This window comes from the organism of the source record quoted next, unplaced genomic scaffold (assembly GCF_019419815.1).
Source record: "Pyrus x bretschneideri cultivar Hongxiangsu unplaced genomic scaffold, Pyrus_bretschneideri_v1 Contig52, whole genome shotgun sequence".
NCBI classification, from domain to species: Eukaryota; Viridiplantae; Streptophyta; class Magnoliopsida; order Rosales; family Rosaceae; genus Pyrus; species Pyrus x bretschneideri.
The window spans coordinates 2643307-2659658 of NW_025999790.1; the positions used below are offsets into that span (position 1 = coordinate 2643307).

General features: G+C 37.1%; 2 protein-coding genes across 2 annotated transcripts; both read left to right on the top strand.

Moving 5' to 3' along the window:
• The first annotated feature begins 856 nt into the window (after nt 1-856).
• Nucleotides 857-3162, top strand: LOC103961854 (aspartyl protease AED3). Its single transcript, XM_009374491.3, has 3 exons — nt 857-1348; nt 1737-2211; nt 2633-3162. Exons 1-3 carry the CDS (start codon nt 872-874, stop codon nt 2989-2991), a joined length of 1311 nt encoding a protein of 436 aa, XP_009372766.1. The 5' UTR covers nt 857-871; the 3' UTR covers nt 2992-3162.
• Nucleotides 3163-12437: 9275 nt separating this feature from the next.
• LOC125470724 (U-box domain-containing protein 1-like) lies at nt 12438-15890 on the top strand. Its single transcript, XM_048570191.1, has 2 exons — nt 12438-13366; nt 15164-15890. Exons 1-2 carry the CDS (start codon nt 12438-12440, stop codon nt 15189-15191), a joined length of 957 nt encoding a protein of 318 aa, XP_048426148.1. The 3' UTR covers nt 15192-15890.
• The last annotated feature ends 462 nt before the right edge of the window (nt 15891-16352 follow it).

Sequence of the window (16352 nt, forward strand, 5' to 3'; positions counted from 1 at the left end):
AGCTACATACCATAAACAGTTTATCCAATAACCTTTAAGAAACCATAGGATATCCATAGAGCCAGCTGCTAGAAGATGAACAGACGTACATTGACTTTTTCTGTGTACAAGTAAGATATTTCCCTCAAATTTATGAATTAACTGAGATAAGAGCCACCTCTTTTAAGAACCTCAAAGCATTGTCAAGCCTATCAGCTATGCTCGAATGGTAACATTTTTTTCAAGCTTAACAAAGCATGTCATTAATCACAAAATTTTAGTCTCTCCAGTCTCTAGATCTCTAATTAAGCAAGTGGCCGTAAAATTAGTGCAAATCAGCAGAGCAAAAGATTGAACATCGCCAAAGGCATAAGAGGGTCAGCCTACAAAACAAAATGGATTACAGTCTGTCATACCAATGTTTTGCATGCCATCCACTAGGCACACCATGACGGATCTCCCATTTACCCTATGGAACCGGATCCCCTCCATATCCAATAAAACTGAGCCTGCTGAGCTGGCGATCCGGACCGTTGAAATTTGATCCAATGGCTACAAACAGAAGGACCCTCTAAAGTCATAATAATTGTAACCGTTGTAAGCTCAGTATATATGGATCCGAAGGGGATCCAGTTCCTTAACCCCATCCTACCATCTCTCTCTCTCTCTCTCAAAATATCTTACCAATAAATAATGTAAACATTTAACAATATTTCACACCTTTCAGGTTCAGGTTTGTCGGGTGAAAAATTTAGTTAACAGTAATAAAAATTTAAAAGGGCAAAAAAAAAAATAAATAAATAGCAAAAGACCACATAAATTTGACTGCCAAGCTATATATATACACACTCCCCTTCACACTTAATCATCATACATTTATACTCTAAGAGCCATGGCCACCCTCTCTCACGTCTTGTCACTATCCCTCCTCCTCTTCTCCTTAGCCCATGGCCTCAACAACAACAACCCTCAATGCAGTGATACCAAAGAGCAAGGCTCAACCCTCCAAATCTTCCATGTCTACAGCCCATGCTCTCCCTTCAGACCCTCCAAACCAATGTCATGGGAGGAGAGTGTCCTCCAAATGCAGGCCAAGGACCAGGCCAGGCTCGAGTTCCTGTCCAGCCTCGTCGCCGCAAAACCGGTTGTTCCGATCGCTTCCGGCCGGCAGATCATTCAGAGCCCCACTTACATTGTGAAGGCTAAGATCGGCACACCACCTCAGACTTTGCTCATGGCTGTTGACACTAGCAGCGATGCTGCTTGGATTCCATGCAATGGCTGCGTTGGCTGCTCCTCCAATGTGTTTAACTCTGTCAAATCCACAACCTACAAGAACCTTGGTTGCCAAGCTGCGCAATGCAAGCAGGTAGTCATAATTAATTTCATGCAATAACTTTCAGAAAGAAAAAAACATGAAATTGTTAACCTTTGTACATCTTTTCTCTGTATTTAAACCAATTTTGCATGTTTTGTTGTCTAACAAATTGTAAATCTGGATCATTGATTAGGTGAAAATTTATTTAAAAAGCAACTAAGTGACCGTTTGACAATATAACATGTCATATACGTGTCATTGTCTAACTAAGCATATCTAGTATCCATTTTAATTATGCTATAAAACTCCCTAACATGGTTTAATAATGAAAGTGATCTCTTACTTTTACGCACTTTCTATTTTAATGTGATAATAATCTGTGCTTTACTAAAATGGGACAAAATGATAGACCAACATTATGCATGTGATTAATCTACAGGTCCCCAACCCCACTTGTTTAGGCAGCTCCTGCAGTTTCAACATGACTTATGGTGGCTCCAGCATAGCAGCTAACCTCTCACAAGAAACCTTCACCTTAGCAACCGACTCAATTCCCGGCTACACCTTTGGTTGCATCCAGAAGACCAGCGGCAGCTCCGTGCCGCCACAGGGTCTTCTGGGGCTTGGCCGGGGACCATTGTCACTTCTATCCCAGACCCAAAACCTCTACCAATCCACATTCTCATACTGCCTCCCCAGTTTCAAGTCCCCAAACTTTTCTGGGTCATTGAGACTTGGCCCTGCTGTGCAGCCCAAGAGGATCAAGTACACCCCACTGCTCAAGAACCCTAGAAGATCATCACTCTATTACGTGAACTTAAATGCAATTAGGGTTGGCAGGAGAATTGTTGATATCCCTCCTGCTGCTTTGGCATTCAATCCCATCACTGGATCGGGGACCATCTTTGATTCAGGTAACATTTTCAAACATTATTTCTTTTAATTAAATAAATAATTATTATCTTAATTAAAAGAATTTTGGGCATGATCAATGGTATTTAGGATCCTTGCTGACTTAAGGTCAGGTCACAGAACTGATTTTAAATGTATATTTTTTGTGATCACGTGACTGGCCCTCATGTCATGATTCGAGTAGAGGACCCCTCCTGGACTTAAAGTTGGTTTGGGATTTATCTTCCGGGTATTCTAAACATCAGGCTTTTATTCTTGGTTTAGAATCTAATGATCAAGATTTAATGGCCAAAAACCTTGATGTACAGAATACAACGTTACATGGTAACATTTTCACAATTATTTATGACCTTATGGTAATGCTCATAAGCATAATGTCTCAAAATCATTACAATTAACATTTTCCTGTTTTGCATTAATCAGGAACCGTGTTCACTCGTCTAGTGCAACCAGTCTACCTTGCCGTCCGAAACGAGTTCCGAAGGAGAGTTGGCCCGAAAATACCAGTGACAACCCTAGGCGGGTTCGACACATGCTACTCGGTCCCCTTCGTGGTGCCAACGATAACGTTCATGTTCTCGGGCCTGAACATGACACTGCCAGAAGACAACATTGTAATCCACAGCACAGCTGGTAGCATCACATGTCTAGCCATGGCAGCGGCACCAGACAACGTGAACTCAGTGCTAAATGTCATTGCCAATATGCAGCAACAGAACCACAGAGTGCTCATTGATGTGCCCAACTCAAGGCTTGGCGTGGCCCGTGAGGCCTGCACTTAGTCAAATTGTCGTTGCCTTTCCCCAACTCCCACTACTATCTGTGCTCAATTAGTGTAAAACTAGTACTGTTTTTAATTTGGTTTTTTAATTTTTTATTTTTGGGGTGTTTTGGCCTATATGTATGTTGACAGTCAAGACACAGAAGTGGGATATTGATTGGAAAGGTCCAAATATGGTGTGTTTTTGTACGTTTGTACCGACAAATATCACGAGAAAGGGATCCAATCTGAATCTCAATCTGTAGATTTGTGTCCTGTTCTCTTGTTGGATTGGTTTAGATAGGTATCAGTACAATGTCACGGGTTTTTTTTTGCAAAAGGCTTGCAGCAAGAACTCTGTTCATCTCCAAGGTTTTTTAAATCAATAAAATTTAAGAAATTTTATCGAAAAGCTTCCGGTACTGTTCATTTTAATGAAAAATCACATTTTTACACTAAACAGTCAATCATGGTACTATTCATTTTAACTTTTATTTTGTTTTTATCGTTAAAACTCAAAGTTTTCATACTCTTTTTATTAGTTTTCTTTAAAATTTACTGTTAATTAATTTTTCTGTCATCTTTGTGTGAGATTTGATTGATTAATTGAATACTTAGTTCAGATTTTGAATACAGGAGAATTGTTTTGCATCTTTTGACCCTGTATACACACATGCAATACATAAGACATTTATGTTACATTTGTGAGGGTGTTTAAACAAAATATTGTTTTTCCAATAAAAATAGATAAACGAAAAAGCCGAATTTGAACTTTTAATACTTTGCAAAATCTGTGAGTTGCTCTCGTTCTTGAATTTGGTTCAAGGCAAAGTCTTGTTTCATAAAAGTTAAGAGATTTTTTATGTTATAATTAAAATAGTTACTTAATACTATAGTAATATTATTTTTCGTTTGTATTTGCGTTCTTATTTTTATTTCGAACCACCGAGTTCTTTTCCCTAGGCCTGGCTCACCAGCTCATTTGTTGGTTGGCAAAAACCACTTGAGAAGCTGTGTTCAACAAATGTAGAAAAAAATGAGTAGAGGCTCCAAAGAGTCGGAAACTTTCTCAGCCCCACTTTAGTCCACACCTAATCCTTTCAAGATGTTGACCCACTTAACCAAGGGCTGCTATTTTTTCAAAAAAAAAAAAAAAAAAAAAAGAGAAGACGAGAGACAATAAGATAAAGAAATTTTATAATGTCAATGGGCGAACAAATCATACCTTTGTGATCATTTCCTTTTTAAATATGGTATTTACCATTAAGTCAACAATGTTTTATATTTTCAACATTGTCTTTTTTAGTAGAGCAATGAGCGGGTGGATTTAAATAGTTAGTAGTTAGAAGAGAAAAATTGATGGGAATCGAACCAGTACTATAGTGCATAAATATAATTGTTTTCTATTATTACGGTAAAATGTTATCTGCTGCAATATTAGTCTTGAGTAAAAACTGAAGTTGTAAGAACTACTACATGTATTAATGACGGACTAAGATTCTCTCCCCTCCTCTTTCCATTCACTTCCATCTTCTTCTCTTACATTCTCTTATTTTGTTTTTCTCTTTCTATAAAAAAAAAATTAATATAAAATATTAACATAGCTTAACCGTGACTGTTCAAATAAGAGAGGAGGGAAGGGGAGGAAAAAAAAATAAAGAAGAGAATCCTACTCCATTAATGACATATATAAAATTGATGTTGTTAAGAGCACGTATACCTATTTTGTCATTGTCATGGTAAGGGAAGCCCAATTACAATTACTATTCACTCTAAAAAGTAATTGTCTTTGTGTGGTACCATCCGTTTTGCCATAGCCATTGCGGTTGTATTTACAAATATATTTATAATGGATAATTAAATGAAATACGATTCTAAAAGTTGTTTAACTACTTATTTCTACGTTCTAGTGGTATTCCTCTTTACTTGTAAGTGATAGGCATTAGGTTCACTTATCGCCAAAGACAAATTTTGAACCACATTATTACTAATTCATTATGAGGTTAAGCCACCACTTCAATAGGAAAAAAATTTCAATGTGACGGGAACACGAATCAGTACATCAAGTGTCATAATATAAGTGGTTGGAAACTGGAAAAAAAAAAATCTTCAACCACTTGTACTATGACACTTGGTGTACCGATTCGTGTTCCCGGTACACTGAAAAATCTCTTCTTCAATAGTTTGTTAAAAAAGAAGAAGTAATATTTACATACACTATACACCACCATTCACACGAACATGTGAAACGTGAAATAGCAAAGCTTCTTTTTTTTTTGTATTTTTACAAATATGTTTTTGATTTTTTTTTTTTTGGAACTTTTATTGATTGTCCTAATTTTTTTTTTTTAAATTGAATTGGAAAAAACAAAATTCATGTCCATGGACCGTTGGATCATTTTAGCATTTGAAATTCAATGGCTTGTAAGATGCCACATGTTTAGTCATTAGGGGATTGGATTTTTTTTACCGAAAATGATCCTTGTCGGATCCTTTTCCTGAGGATCCTAAGGATTATGTGATCACAACCGTTCATCGTACATCATGACTGCACGATGTATGATGAACGGTCCCGATAACGGAATCCCTTGGATCCCCATGAAAAGGATCCGGCGAGGATTTTTTTCCCTTTTTTACAGCACGAGGGCCTAATGACATCAAACTTTGTTGGCTCAGTCTCCTTCATCGCGTATGTGTTACACATGGCAAACACACAAAAATTTGAGTGCATGGCTGACGTTAGCCAAGCCAACATCAGGCCAAGAGGTTGATAGATTTTGACCGAGCTTTGGGTCGAGCTTTATGTGGCCTACCATTTGCCCTCCTCATTTTGGGCCAATGGAGTAGTTTTATTGGATTTTGGGTAATTCAATTGCCTTGCCCTTCACTGGGAGACATGCTCTAATGGTCGTTTACTAATCCGTAATTAGAACAAGTGTAATTCAATTGAGGAGAAGTCATAATGAGTTAGAGTCAGAATCAGATTCAAGTTGAAACCGTTAACTAAAGTTTCGGAATTGAAGTAAGAATTGTATTTATCTATATAAGTTGTTTAGTAAAAAACATGAATTGAAATGAAACCAATGTGATTACTATAATGTCCCTATTCCTTTCAAACTTAGTAGTGGGCTTTCAATCTTGAAGTGGAAGTTGTCGACGTGGCATGAATAGTTGTGTGAATCATTTGGGTCGTTAGGGTATCATTCCTGGAGGTGCAAGTTTGGGTTCTGATCTGTTGGATGGTGTTGTTGGGAGAGTTTGGAGGTGTGGCTATTGGGGGTTGTGAAGATGGGATTTTGGGGTGGGTTGGTGATAGGATACTGAGACTTAGTGATGACTTAGCATGTTGAGTTGATGATGTGGCAGTATTTTTAAGATAATATTGTTGAGTTAGCAATCTGTTAAATGGTTAGACATTTAGGAGTCAGTGGCTTAGAGGTTAAGCTACCTAGTGCTATATTAGGGAAGATTTTAGAAGGAAGTTGATGTTGTTGATTTGTTAATGAAATAAGAAATACTTTGTTACTGCATATTGGGGAAGATGCAGAGCTTGGGTGGTATCATTGGTATCAGTCAGTGCCTTCGATCCTACTTGATCCTTCCTCGTGTATGACTCACCTTGCTTCCAAAAAAACCATGGATACTCATGTATTGAAGCTGAATCCTTGTTCACTGATTTCTAGAATGAATTCAAGGAATCCAGAGAAGAATATCGCGTAACCCACGAGTTGATTCTTTAACAGTTGCAGTCTTTATCCACAAAGGGTAGTGGATCTTTCGGTGAATCGTCAGACGACACCCATTCCGATTCGATTCTTCAAGAAAGGATGAATCCTATTATGGGTCCTACTTTTTCTCTAAGTTAGATTTGAGATCCGGATCATTAAATTAGGATGCATCCTAGTGATATAGAGAAAACTGCATTTCGAACCCATGAGGGGCATTACGAGTTTTTGGTTATACCTTTTGGCTTAACAAATGCTGCGACCACATTCCAATGCCCTATGAATGAAATTTTTCGACCATATCTCAGGAAATTCATTCTCGTTTTTTTTTTTTTTTTTTTTATGATATATTGGTTTACAGCCAATATTGGGAATCACATATGGATCATCTCAAAACTGTCTTCCATTTGCTGCAAGCTAATACACTGTTTGTTAAGAAGTCTAAGTGTGCATTTGGTCAAACTAATATGGAATATTTGGGACATATTGTCTCTTAGGAAGGTTTAGCAACTGACCCCTTTAAATTGGAGGCCATTGCTAACTGGCTAGTTCCCACTTCCATAAATCACTTCTAGGTTTCCTTGGTCTCACTGGTTACTATCGCAACTTCATTCCATCATTTGGGAGAATAGTAGGTCCATTGACAACGTTCACAAAGAAAGACAACTTCCATTGGTTTGAGGCTGCTACCACTGCATTCCGGGAACTCAAACAAGCTATGTTGTCTCCTCAGGTTTTAGCCCTTCCTAATTTTTCCCAACCATTCACCATTGAAACTGATGCATCAGGTTTTGGGATTAGTGCTGTCTTGCAACAATCGGGTCGACCAATTGCATTCACTAGTAAAGCTCTTAGTGTGAGGAATCAATCTTTGTCAACGTACGAAAGGGAAATGATGGCAATTCTTCATGCCATCAAGAAATGGCAGTCATCTTTAATGGGCAGACACTTTATCATCAAAACAGATCATCATAGCCTTAAGTACTTCCTCTAAAATAGAGAAAATACCCCATTTTAGCAAAGTGGGTTGATTATGAAATTCAATATAAACAAGGTTCTAATAACCAAGTGGCTGATGCATTGTCCAGAATTCCCATTGACGAATACTCTCAGAGTTCTAGTAGGTTTTTGTCTGCTATTTCCTATCCTTATTTGAGTTGGTTAGATGATCGGAGACAAGATAATAAACAAGATCTTTGGATAAAAAACAAGATTCAAGAAGTTTTATATCCCTTTAATTCTACAGTGCTTAGTACTTAGAGGTATAGGGTGAAAAATGAGTTCTTAAGGTATAAAGATCGAATTGTGTTAAGTCATGCAAGTTCTTGGAAATGCAAGGTTTTCGAGGAGCATCATTGCAGCCCTATTGTAGGTCATGCGGGGTTTCTAAAAACCTATAAGAGTATATCTCACACTTTTCATTGGAATGGAACGAAGAAATACATCAAGGAAATGGTAACAAATTGTCAAGTTTGTCAACAACAAAAATATGTGACTCTTGCTCCATCAGGCTTATTGCAACCATTACCCATTCCTACAAGGATATGGACAGATATTTCTATAGACTTCATCATTGGGCTACCACCAAGCAAGGGGAAAACTGCTATTTGGGTGGTGGTGGATAGGCTTTCAAAGTATGCTCACTTCATTTCCCTTTCTCATCCATATAATGCTACTTCTGTGGCATAATTATTTGTGGAAAACATCTTCAAACTCCATGGAATGCCAGCTTCAATTGTGTGTGATAGGGACCTGGTTTTCATGAGTAAGTTTTGGAAGGCATTCTTTGCTTCATAAGGGTTTTCTCTATGTTTTAGTTTGGGCTATCATTCACAAACCGATGGTCAAACGGAAGAGGTTAATCGCTGCTTATAAACATATCTTAAGTGTTTTTGTAGTCTACAACCTAATAAATGGGCAACTTGGTTGCCATAGGTAGAATGGAGTTGCAACATTGCCCATCATTCAACGACAAAAATGAGTCCCTATGAAGCAGTTTATAAGCAATCACCCCTTGGGGTTCTAGTATATGAAGACGGTACTGCAAAATTGGAGATGGTTGACAGAAGCTTGCTTGAGAGAAGTAGAATATTTTTTTCTCTTAAAAGCTAATCTGGCAGCTACTTGTAATAAAATGTTTGTCCAAGTCAGTAAGCACAGAACTGAGAGAGTTTTTCAGGTGGGAGATTTGGTTTACCTCAAAACATACGCTTATCAACAATTGTCCTTAGTTGGCCACCCATTTCATAAGCTAGAGCCTAAATTCTATGCTCATTTTGAAGTGCTAGCCAAGGTTGGTACTATGGCATACAAGCTGATGTTACTCACTGATGATGGGATACTCCAAGATGTGCCAGTAAGGATTTTGGAACGAAAGTTAGTCAAGGAAGGTAATTTAGCGACAACCGAGGTGTTGGTTCAATGGCAAAATCATCCTCCAGAAGATGCAACTTGGAAGAATTATGCAGACTTAAAATCCAAGTTTCCAATAGTGGTTCATCTGTAATCTTGTTTCTGTTATGTTTATAATGTTGCTCATGAATTGGTTGTGTAATGTTTGTGTTTTTGTTGTAGAAGTCTTGTGATACAAGCCTTGTTTTGAGGGGGGTATTGATAGGATACATGTTGAGCTGATGATGTGGCAATATTGTTAGGATAATATTGTTGAGTCAGCAATCTGTTAAGTGGTTAGACAGTTAGGAATCGGTGGCTTAGAGGTTAAGCTGCCTAGTGTTAAATTAGGGAAGATTGTAGAAGGAAGTTGTTGTTCTTGATTTGTTAATGAAATAAGAAATACTCTGTTACTGTATATTGGGGAAGATGTTGAGCTTGGGTTGTGTCAATTGGTGGTGGATCTTGGGAGGATGAGATTTGGGTGCGGCAATCTTGGTTGGATTTGGGTTGGAGGTAGGTGTGCCTTGGGTAGTTGGATGTGGGATGGGAAGACATGCAAGCAGATGAAAGAGGAGCTAAATGTGGAAAGGTACTTTTTAATGTACAAGGATAATTTGGTGAAATGTCTGATTCTTGATAGAGCCTTTCTTTTGAAGTCCAATTACTGCCTCTATCTCAGTAATTGAATTCATTGTAAATCAGGAATATGATTATTGCTTTATTAAATTGTTAAATGTTTTAAGCCTTTGGATTTTATTTAATATAATCTTATGACTAATATGTATTTGATAAAATTATGGCTAATATGCATTTGATAATCGCATATTCTCGAAATGAGAACCTTTTGAGGGCAGGACTTTATATATATATGAGAGGTTTTTATTTTTTATTTTCTAAAATTAGATGATGTCCACTTATTGAACAGAGTTTAGCAAAGATTGACGTAAGACTCATGTCACAACTACTGACAGGTCTTATATTTCCTCCGATCATGAGAACATCTTATATGAAATGTATATTAGGTGACGTCTCGTTTTTAATAATATGATATAATGTAATAAAAAAATGACACATGTTATTTTTTTATTAAAATAAAATGTCTTCGTGACAGTTCACCTCGTTTCATAAGAGTCATTATCCTCTTTCATATAATATAATGTATCCTTGAGATAGCATTGACTCTTGGTGCGGCACCTTCTAGCTTCCTTCTATCTGTATATATTATTATATGTTTGATTCGATTCATTCAAGAGCCAACCTACACCGAATACTTGGTTGCCTTGTCATCATCAATTAAATAATTATATATTTCTTTCTCTCTTAATTTATATTTCTCTCTTTCTTAATTTGCTAGTTATCTAGCAAACCATCAGCTTTCCAGGTAATTGGCCAGCCGTTGAAATTTCAATCATTAAGTCAAGACATTACAACGGCGATAAACTTGATTCATATAAGTTATTCTTTTCTTACGAAAATTATACAGTCAATGCATGTGGACTTGAATAACCATCTCCATGCCCTTTCCCCATCATAATTAAATTTATTTTTTTCATTTCATGAATCATATCGTGCAGTTAGGTTGTGATCCTTTAGGAAAATAAAGTAACAAAGTAAATTCTCCAATTTCTGTGGACTATATACAAAATATAGGTATACATCCACCATTATTTTGTCAAACTATCAATTTAATCCATAAATGAAATGAAGTCATATTCTACATGTATACTTACTGAATACTACGGGACCAACTCTTGTCAACCACTTTTATTAAGTGACAGTTCTGCCCTAATTTTACTATTATTAAAAGATAAGAGGGTTCGGAACTACTACCTCAAGTAAGGAACATAACATGTTATATGTAATATAAGTACAACTAATGAACAAAAAAATTGTTGCGTAGAGATGTAGGTTTTAATCCAAATAAACCCAGAAAAAAGTGATTATAATAAAATTTTGGCTTAATTGTAATAACGAGCCCTTAATTTATACACGAGTTACCGTTTTAATTGGTCCACCAACTTATAGCTTGTATAAATGTACTTTTAAAATGACTGAAAACGTTTTTAGATAAAATATTTTTTGGTTCCAAAAGCACTTAAAGTGCTTTTTGCAAGAAGCATCAGTTATGTGCTTCTTCTAGGTAGCACTTTAAGTGATTTTCGAAAATTTACTTGCATTTTTACTAAGGATTGATTCCAAAAATATTTTCACCAAAAACACTTTCACTTATTTTAAAAGCACATCCAAACAAATTCTTAAATTCTTCAACTCTCGACCAAGTTAAGGTCTTCTTCCAAACAATCGACCAAATTAAGTTATCATCATCATGAAAAAAATGAACATATATTTTTAAAGGATCAAGAAAATATAGGTTGGCCTGATCCTTCCTAAACTTACAATTTGTGACCATGTCCCTCTCTCGCAATTAATCCTATTAATTATTTGCGTCAAAATAAGAGTTATTATTGTACAGTAAAAACCCTATTAATCATTTACTCTTTTATTAATTTCTTGTTTGTTTTTTTAGTTATTTATTTATTTATTATAAGCAATATCTACACTAATTTACTATGTATATTGAGAAAGAGTGAAGAGCTTGAACTGCATGATTAGAAAAAGAAACTTGGGGGCAATCCGCGGTTTCGTTATTTGTTGTTAGAACAATACTTGGCTACTCAAAAATAAGTTAAGTAGGGACTTCTATTTAAAAAATTTCAAAATAGTTTGTTGTCAATTTATAGAACCTCTTATTTTATAATCAGAACTGTTTATATTATAAATCATCATATAAGGATCTTTTCTGTAAAAAATCAATTAAAACTAAGGTCGTTTAATCATCAAACAGTTTAAAAACAAATGTACAATATTGGTAAAAGCATTATACACACCTTTTATGTATTTGCTACAATAGATTAACTAAACGACCTTAGTTTTAATTATTATTATTTATTTTTTTTGGCAGAGATGATCTTTACAGTATGATTCATAGTATGAACATTTCTGATCATAAGCACAAAAATCTGTGATTAAAATGCTAAAAATTTTGAGTAAGAATTTTTACTCATTTTTTAATAGTCAAGTATTGTTTTTGTTGTTAATTGACATGCAAATTTGGCGGGCATAGTGAAGAAGATTAGTATATATACACAGAAGAGCTGATCATTTCCGACTTTGTAACTTTTCAACTCGCAGGCACTTCCTTTTCAAACACAACTAACCCACCACCACCAATACCATTAATACTCCTTTCTCCTATTAAAATCGCATCCCTTTCCTCTTGCGATCATCCCAACAAACCCAAAACCGGAAATTCCAACTCCAAACACAATCAGACACGGACATCGCAAACATGGAAGTGAAGCTCCATACGGTTCCGTCCCTTGTCTCCAAGCTCAGCTCTGTCTCCTCCCAAACCCGAGCCGACGCCCTCAAAGAGCTTCGCCTCATCACCAAGCTCGAACCGGACAGCCGCCCCTTCGTTGCCGAATCTGGCGCCATCCCTTACTTGTCCGAAACCCTCTTCGACTCCTCCCCTTACCTCCAAGACGACGCCGCCGCCACCCTCCTAAACCTCTCCATCTCCTGCCGCGACTCCCTCATCTCCACACAAGGCCTCCTCGATGCTCTCTCCCACTCTCTCCGCCAACACGCCTCCCCTTCCTCCTCCCCCTCCGCCGTCCAGTCTTCCGCCGCCACCCTTCACAGCCTCCTCGTCGTTGACGACTACCGCCCCATCATTGGCTCCAAGCGCGACATCGTCTACTCCCTCATCGACATCGTCAAGTGCCCTAACTCGCCGCCGCGGTCTGTGAAGGACGCGCTGAAGGCGCTGTTCGGGATCGCTCTCTACGCGCCCAACCGCATCGCCTTGGTGGAGCTCGGGGCGGTTCCCACGCTTTTTACATTGGTAGTGAAGGACGGGCGGGTGGGGATCGTGGAGGACGCCACGGCGGTGATCGCGCAGGTGGCGGGGTGCGAGGAGAGCGAGGAGGCGTTTCAGAGGGTTTCCGGGATAAGGGTTTTGGCGGATTTGCTGGATCTCTCGACCGGGTCGAGCTTGAGGAGCAAGGAGAACGCGGTGGGGGCGCTGCTCAATTTGGCCACGTGCGGCGGAGATTGGGGACTGAGGGAGGTGAGGGAGGAGGGGATGGGTGTGGTGGATGGGGTTGCTGAAGTGGCGGAGAATGGCGGCACAAAAGCGAAGAGCAAGGCAGTTGCGCTGCTGAAGGTGATTGATGGCGGGAGCGGATGCATTACTAGCGTTTTTAGAGATCCACGGTTTGATTCTTTACTAAACCAAACTTCGTAAAATTTGGTTTTTTCAAATATTTTTTATTTTTTATTTTTATGATGAGAGATGTAGATATCGTAGACTCATACGAGTTCAATGATACTAGTTAGGAATGATTGATTAACATCTTGAGGTAGTGATGTTGAATTCATTTCTAGATTTTGTATGAATATTATTAGATGCCAATAGTTTAAAACTAACGCATGTATGTGATCCAATATCTTAATAAAAATAAATAATGTTAAATTTCTATGTTCGAAACTCTCATCCTTTAAATATTCTAATAGTTTCAAGCATTTTTCCATTGCTGAATAATAATAATTTAAAAAAAAAAGTTTAGACCAACCCAATTTATGGTTCTTGTTTGAGAAAAAATAATGAACTTTAAAAAAAACTTCCGGTATTATTCACTTTAATGAAAAATCATATTTTTACATAAAAAAGTCAATCATGATTCTGTTCACTTTATCTTTTATTTTGTTATTATCATTAAAACTCAAAGTTTTCAAACATTTTTCATTAATTTTCCTAAAAAATAAAGGGTTGTTGATCTTGATCATTCAGACTTGTGATCGAATTATAGTTATCGACACTAAATTAAAACTAAGTTTGATCAGACTTTATAAGCTTGTAGCCTTGCCAAATGCATTTTTCTTCTTGTAATTGGGTTTAGGGTTTTCGTGATCTTCGATCATGCAATTAAATTGGTTCGTGATTTATGTGATTAATTAAGGGCACGAATTACAGTGCGGATTAGCGGAAGCCCTAAAGTGTTTTGGAGCTTTATTTATCCTTTATTTATGCATAATTTCAAGGACCCGAACTAAATGATTAAGAGAATTTGGTGTAAGAGATTCGGAGGGAATCCCTTTTCAGGAGAGAGGCTTCTTTGGATAAATTTGCACGCAATTTGCTTTACGGTTTATCTTTCTGGCTTATTGTTGATTAATCTATCATCAAGAAGTTAAGGCCCTTTTGTTGACACCAATATGGATGAAATCTTTACAAGATGAATTTTACCTGCAAAAATGTTATTAGAGAGACGGTACAAGTGATAATACAACTAGATGATAAGTGTAGGACTACTCTTTTACTTAAGGTGCTGAGCATATTTTTTTTTATTTTCTAAACAAATGATGGTATTTACACTAAGGGGGTGAGGGAGTTGAACCATAATAATGTGGTTCAATTTCGCCTTTGGCGAAAATCGAACCTAAGACCTCTTACTTACAAGTGAAGAAGAATACTAGACCATAGTATTAAGTGGTGAGGTGATTAGCATTTTTATGACCATTAATTATTGGTAGAGGCTTTTTGAGGCACCAAAACTTGCACTGCATTTTGTTTTTTGTTGTTGCCATTTCGTTTTGAGAAATGATAAATACATACATTGTTTGCTTCACACATTTTTTTTAATCATATTCGTTGTTTGTGTTTGATTTACTCAATGATATAATCAGAAGTAAAAAAGGGTGTAGAAGCTAAAAAAATATGTGAGAATTCTCTCTTCTTTTGTCTAAAATTCTTTCTTCTTAGGTGTTCCTTTCTGTTTGTTTTACTTTCTTTTGAGAAGATTATTTGTTTTGTGTAAAATACTTAGCTTGTTACATAGAAATTATCTTCTCGCTATGAAAAGACATTTCATCATGTGTGTATAATTTTTATCTTACTTAATTACTTATGTATATTTTCATAATAATAGTACAAAGATGTTGGTAAGAAATTGCAAGACACAGATGTTGGTAGGAAATTGCAATTGATTAATGTTTCTTTTGTTTTGGAAGTATGGTATGTCTGACAGCTCAAAAGTGAGGGGTGGGCGTGTTTGGGTTAATATAAACATTGGCCTTAAGTATTTGAGGAAGCCCAAAGGCGCCAAAACAAGTCGAACTTGCCCCGAAGCCCAGCCATGAAGCCTGATGCAAACTAAAGTCTTCTCAGCGAAGGTATAAGTCATTTGCCTATAATTGAGTGACAAGTGACAAAGACCAACTCACTATCAGCAAAAAAAACACTTTCTAATGGCATTACAAGTAATTAGAAGATGACTCACTGCCCTTGAGAACTTTCAGCCAAGAACAATGCCCATACAGTCGGGTCAAACTACCTATAAAGGGAGAAAGAGACAACACAGATAAGGACAATCAACCAATCAAACAAACAACATACAAACTCTGCTCTCAAGCCAGATTGCACCCAGAAAGCTGAAACTCACCCAGATTCAGACCTTTTAGCAATAGTTCCCTTGGCAAAGTCATATTTTGTCTAGTGTAAAAACTCTGCTACCTTCCTCAGTGTTGTAGTATCGATTCCCTCGTGTAAAACCTTTTACCATCCATCCCTTCTAGCATATAATCTTTGTAAACTCACAGAGAAGTGGCTGCAAGAGGTTCGACCTTGTCCAACAAGGTGAAATCTGGCCTGAGTCTCTTTGCTTGTACTTTTAGTTAGTAGATCTATCGCTTCATGTACTTTTCAGCATATATTCAAGTTATTTCCAACTATTTTCTAGCTAAGAGTCCCATTTGCATTCGGATTTGGTTAACTTAATGAACCTGTTTTTATTAAAATGAACTTGGATCGAGAAAATGGTTTAAAGGGCCCTGAACTCTCTTCGTTTTAGACACACAAGATTATGAACTAAAAGTCCTTGTTTACAAGGCAAGAAAAAGAACTTAATGCAGACTTAACCCATCTGTGACAATCCTTTGATAACAAGAAGTTTAAGTAACTTGGGGCGCAAGTAATCAATTTAAATCACATCTATTTTACATCTGTTATTTTGAGATAGCAGTGACACGCCAAGATCCATGTTAATTTTGATTATGAGCCTCAAGGCCTATACCTAAGGCCCCACAAAGGCACATTTCAAAACTAACTACTAACCTCTCTTGCAGCACACCAAGCAAAAGCAAGCCTAACAACACACTAAGCGCCAACACCCTCGGGGAGCTGTGTGAGGGGAAATCCTTG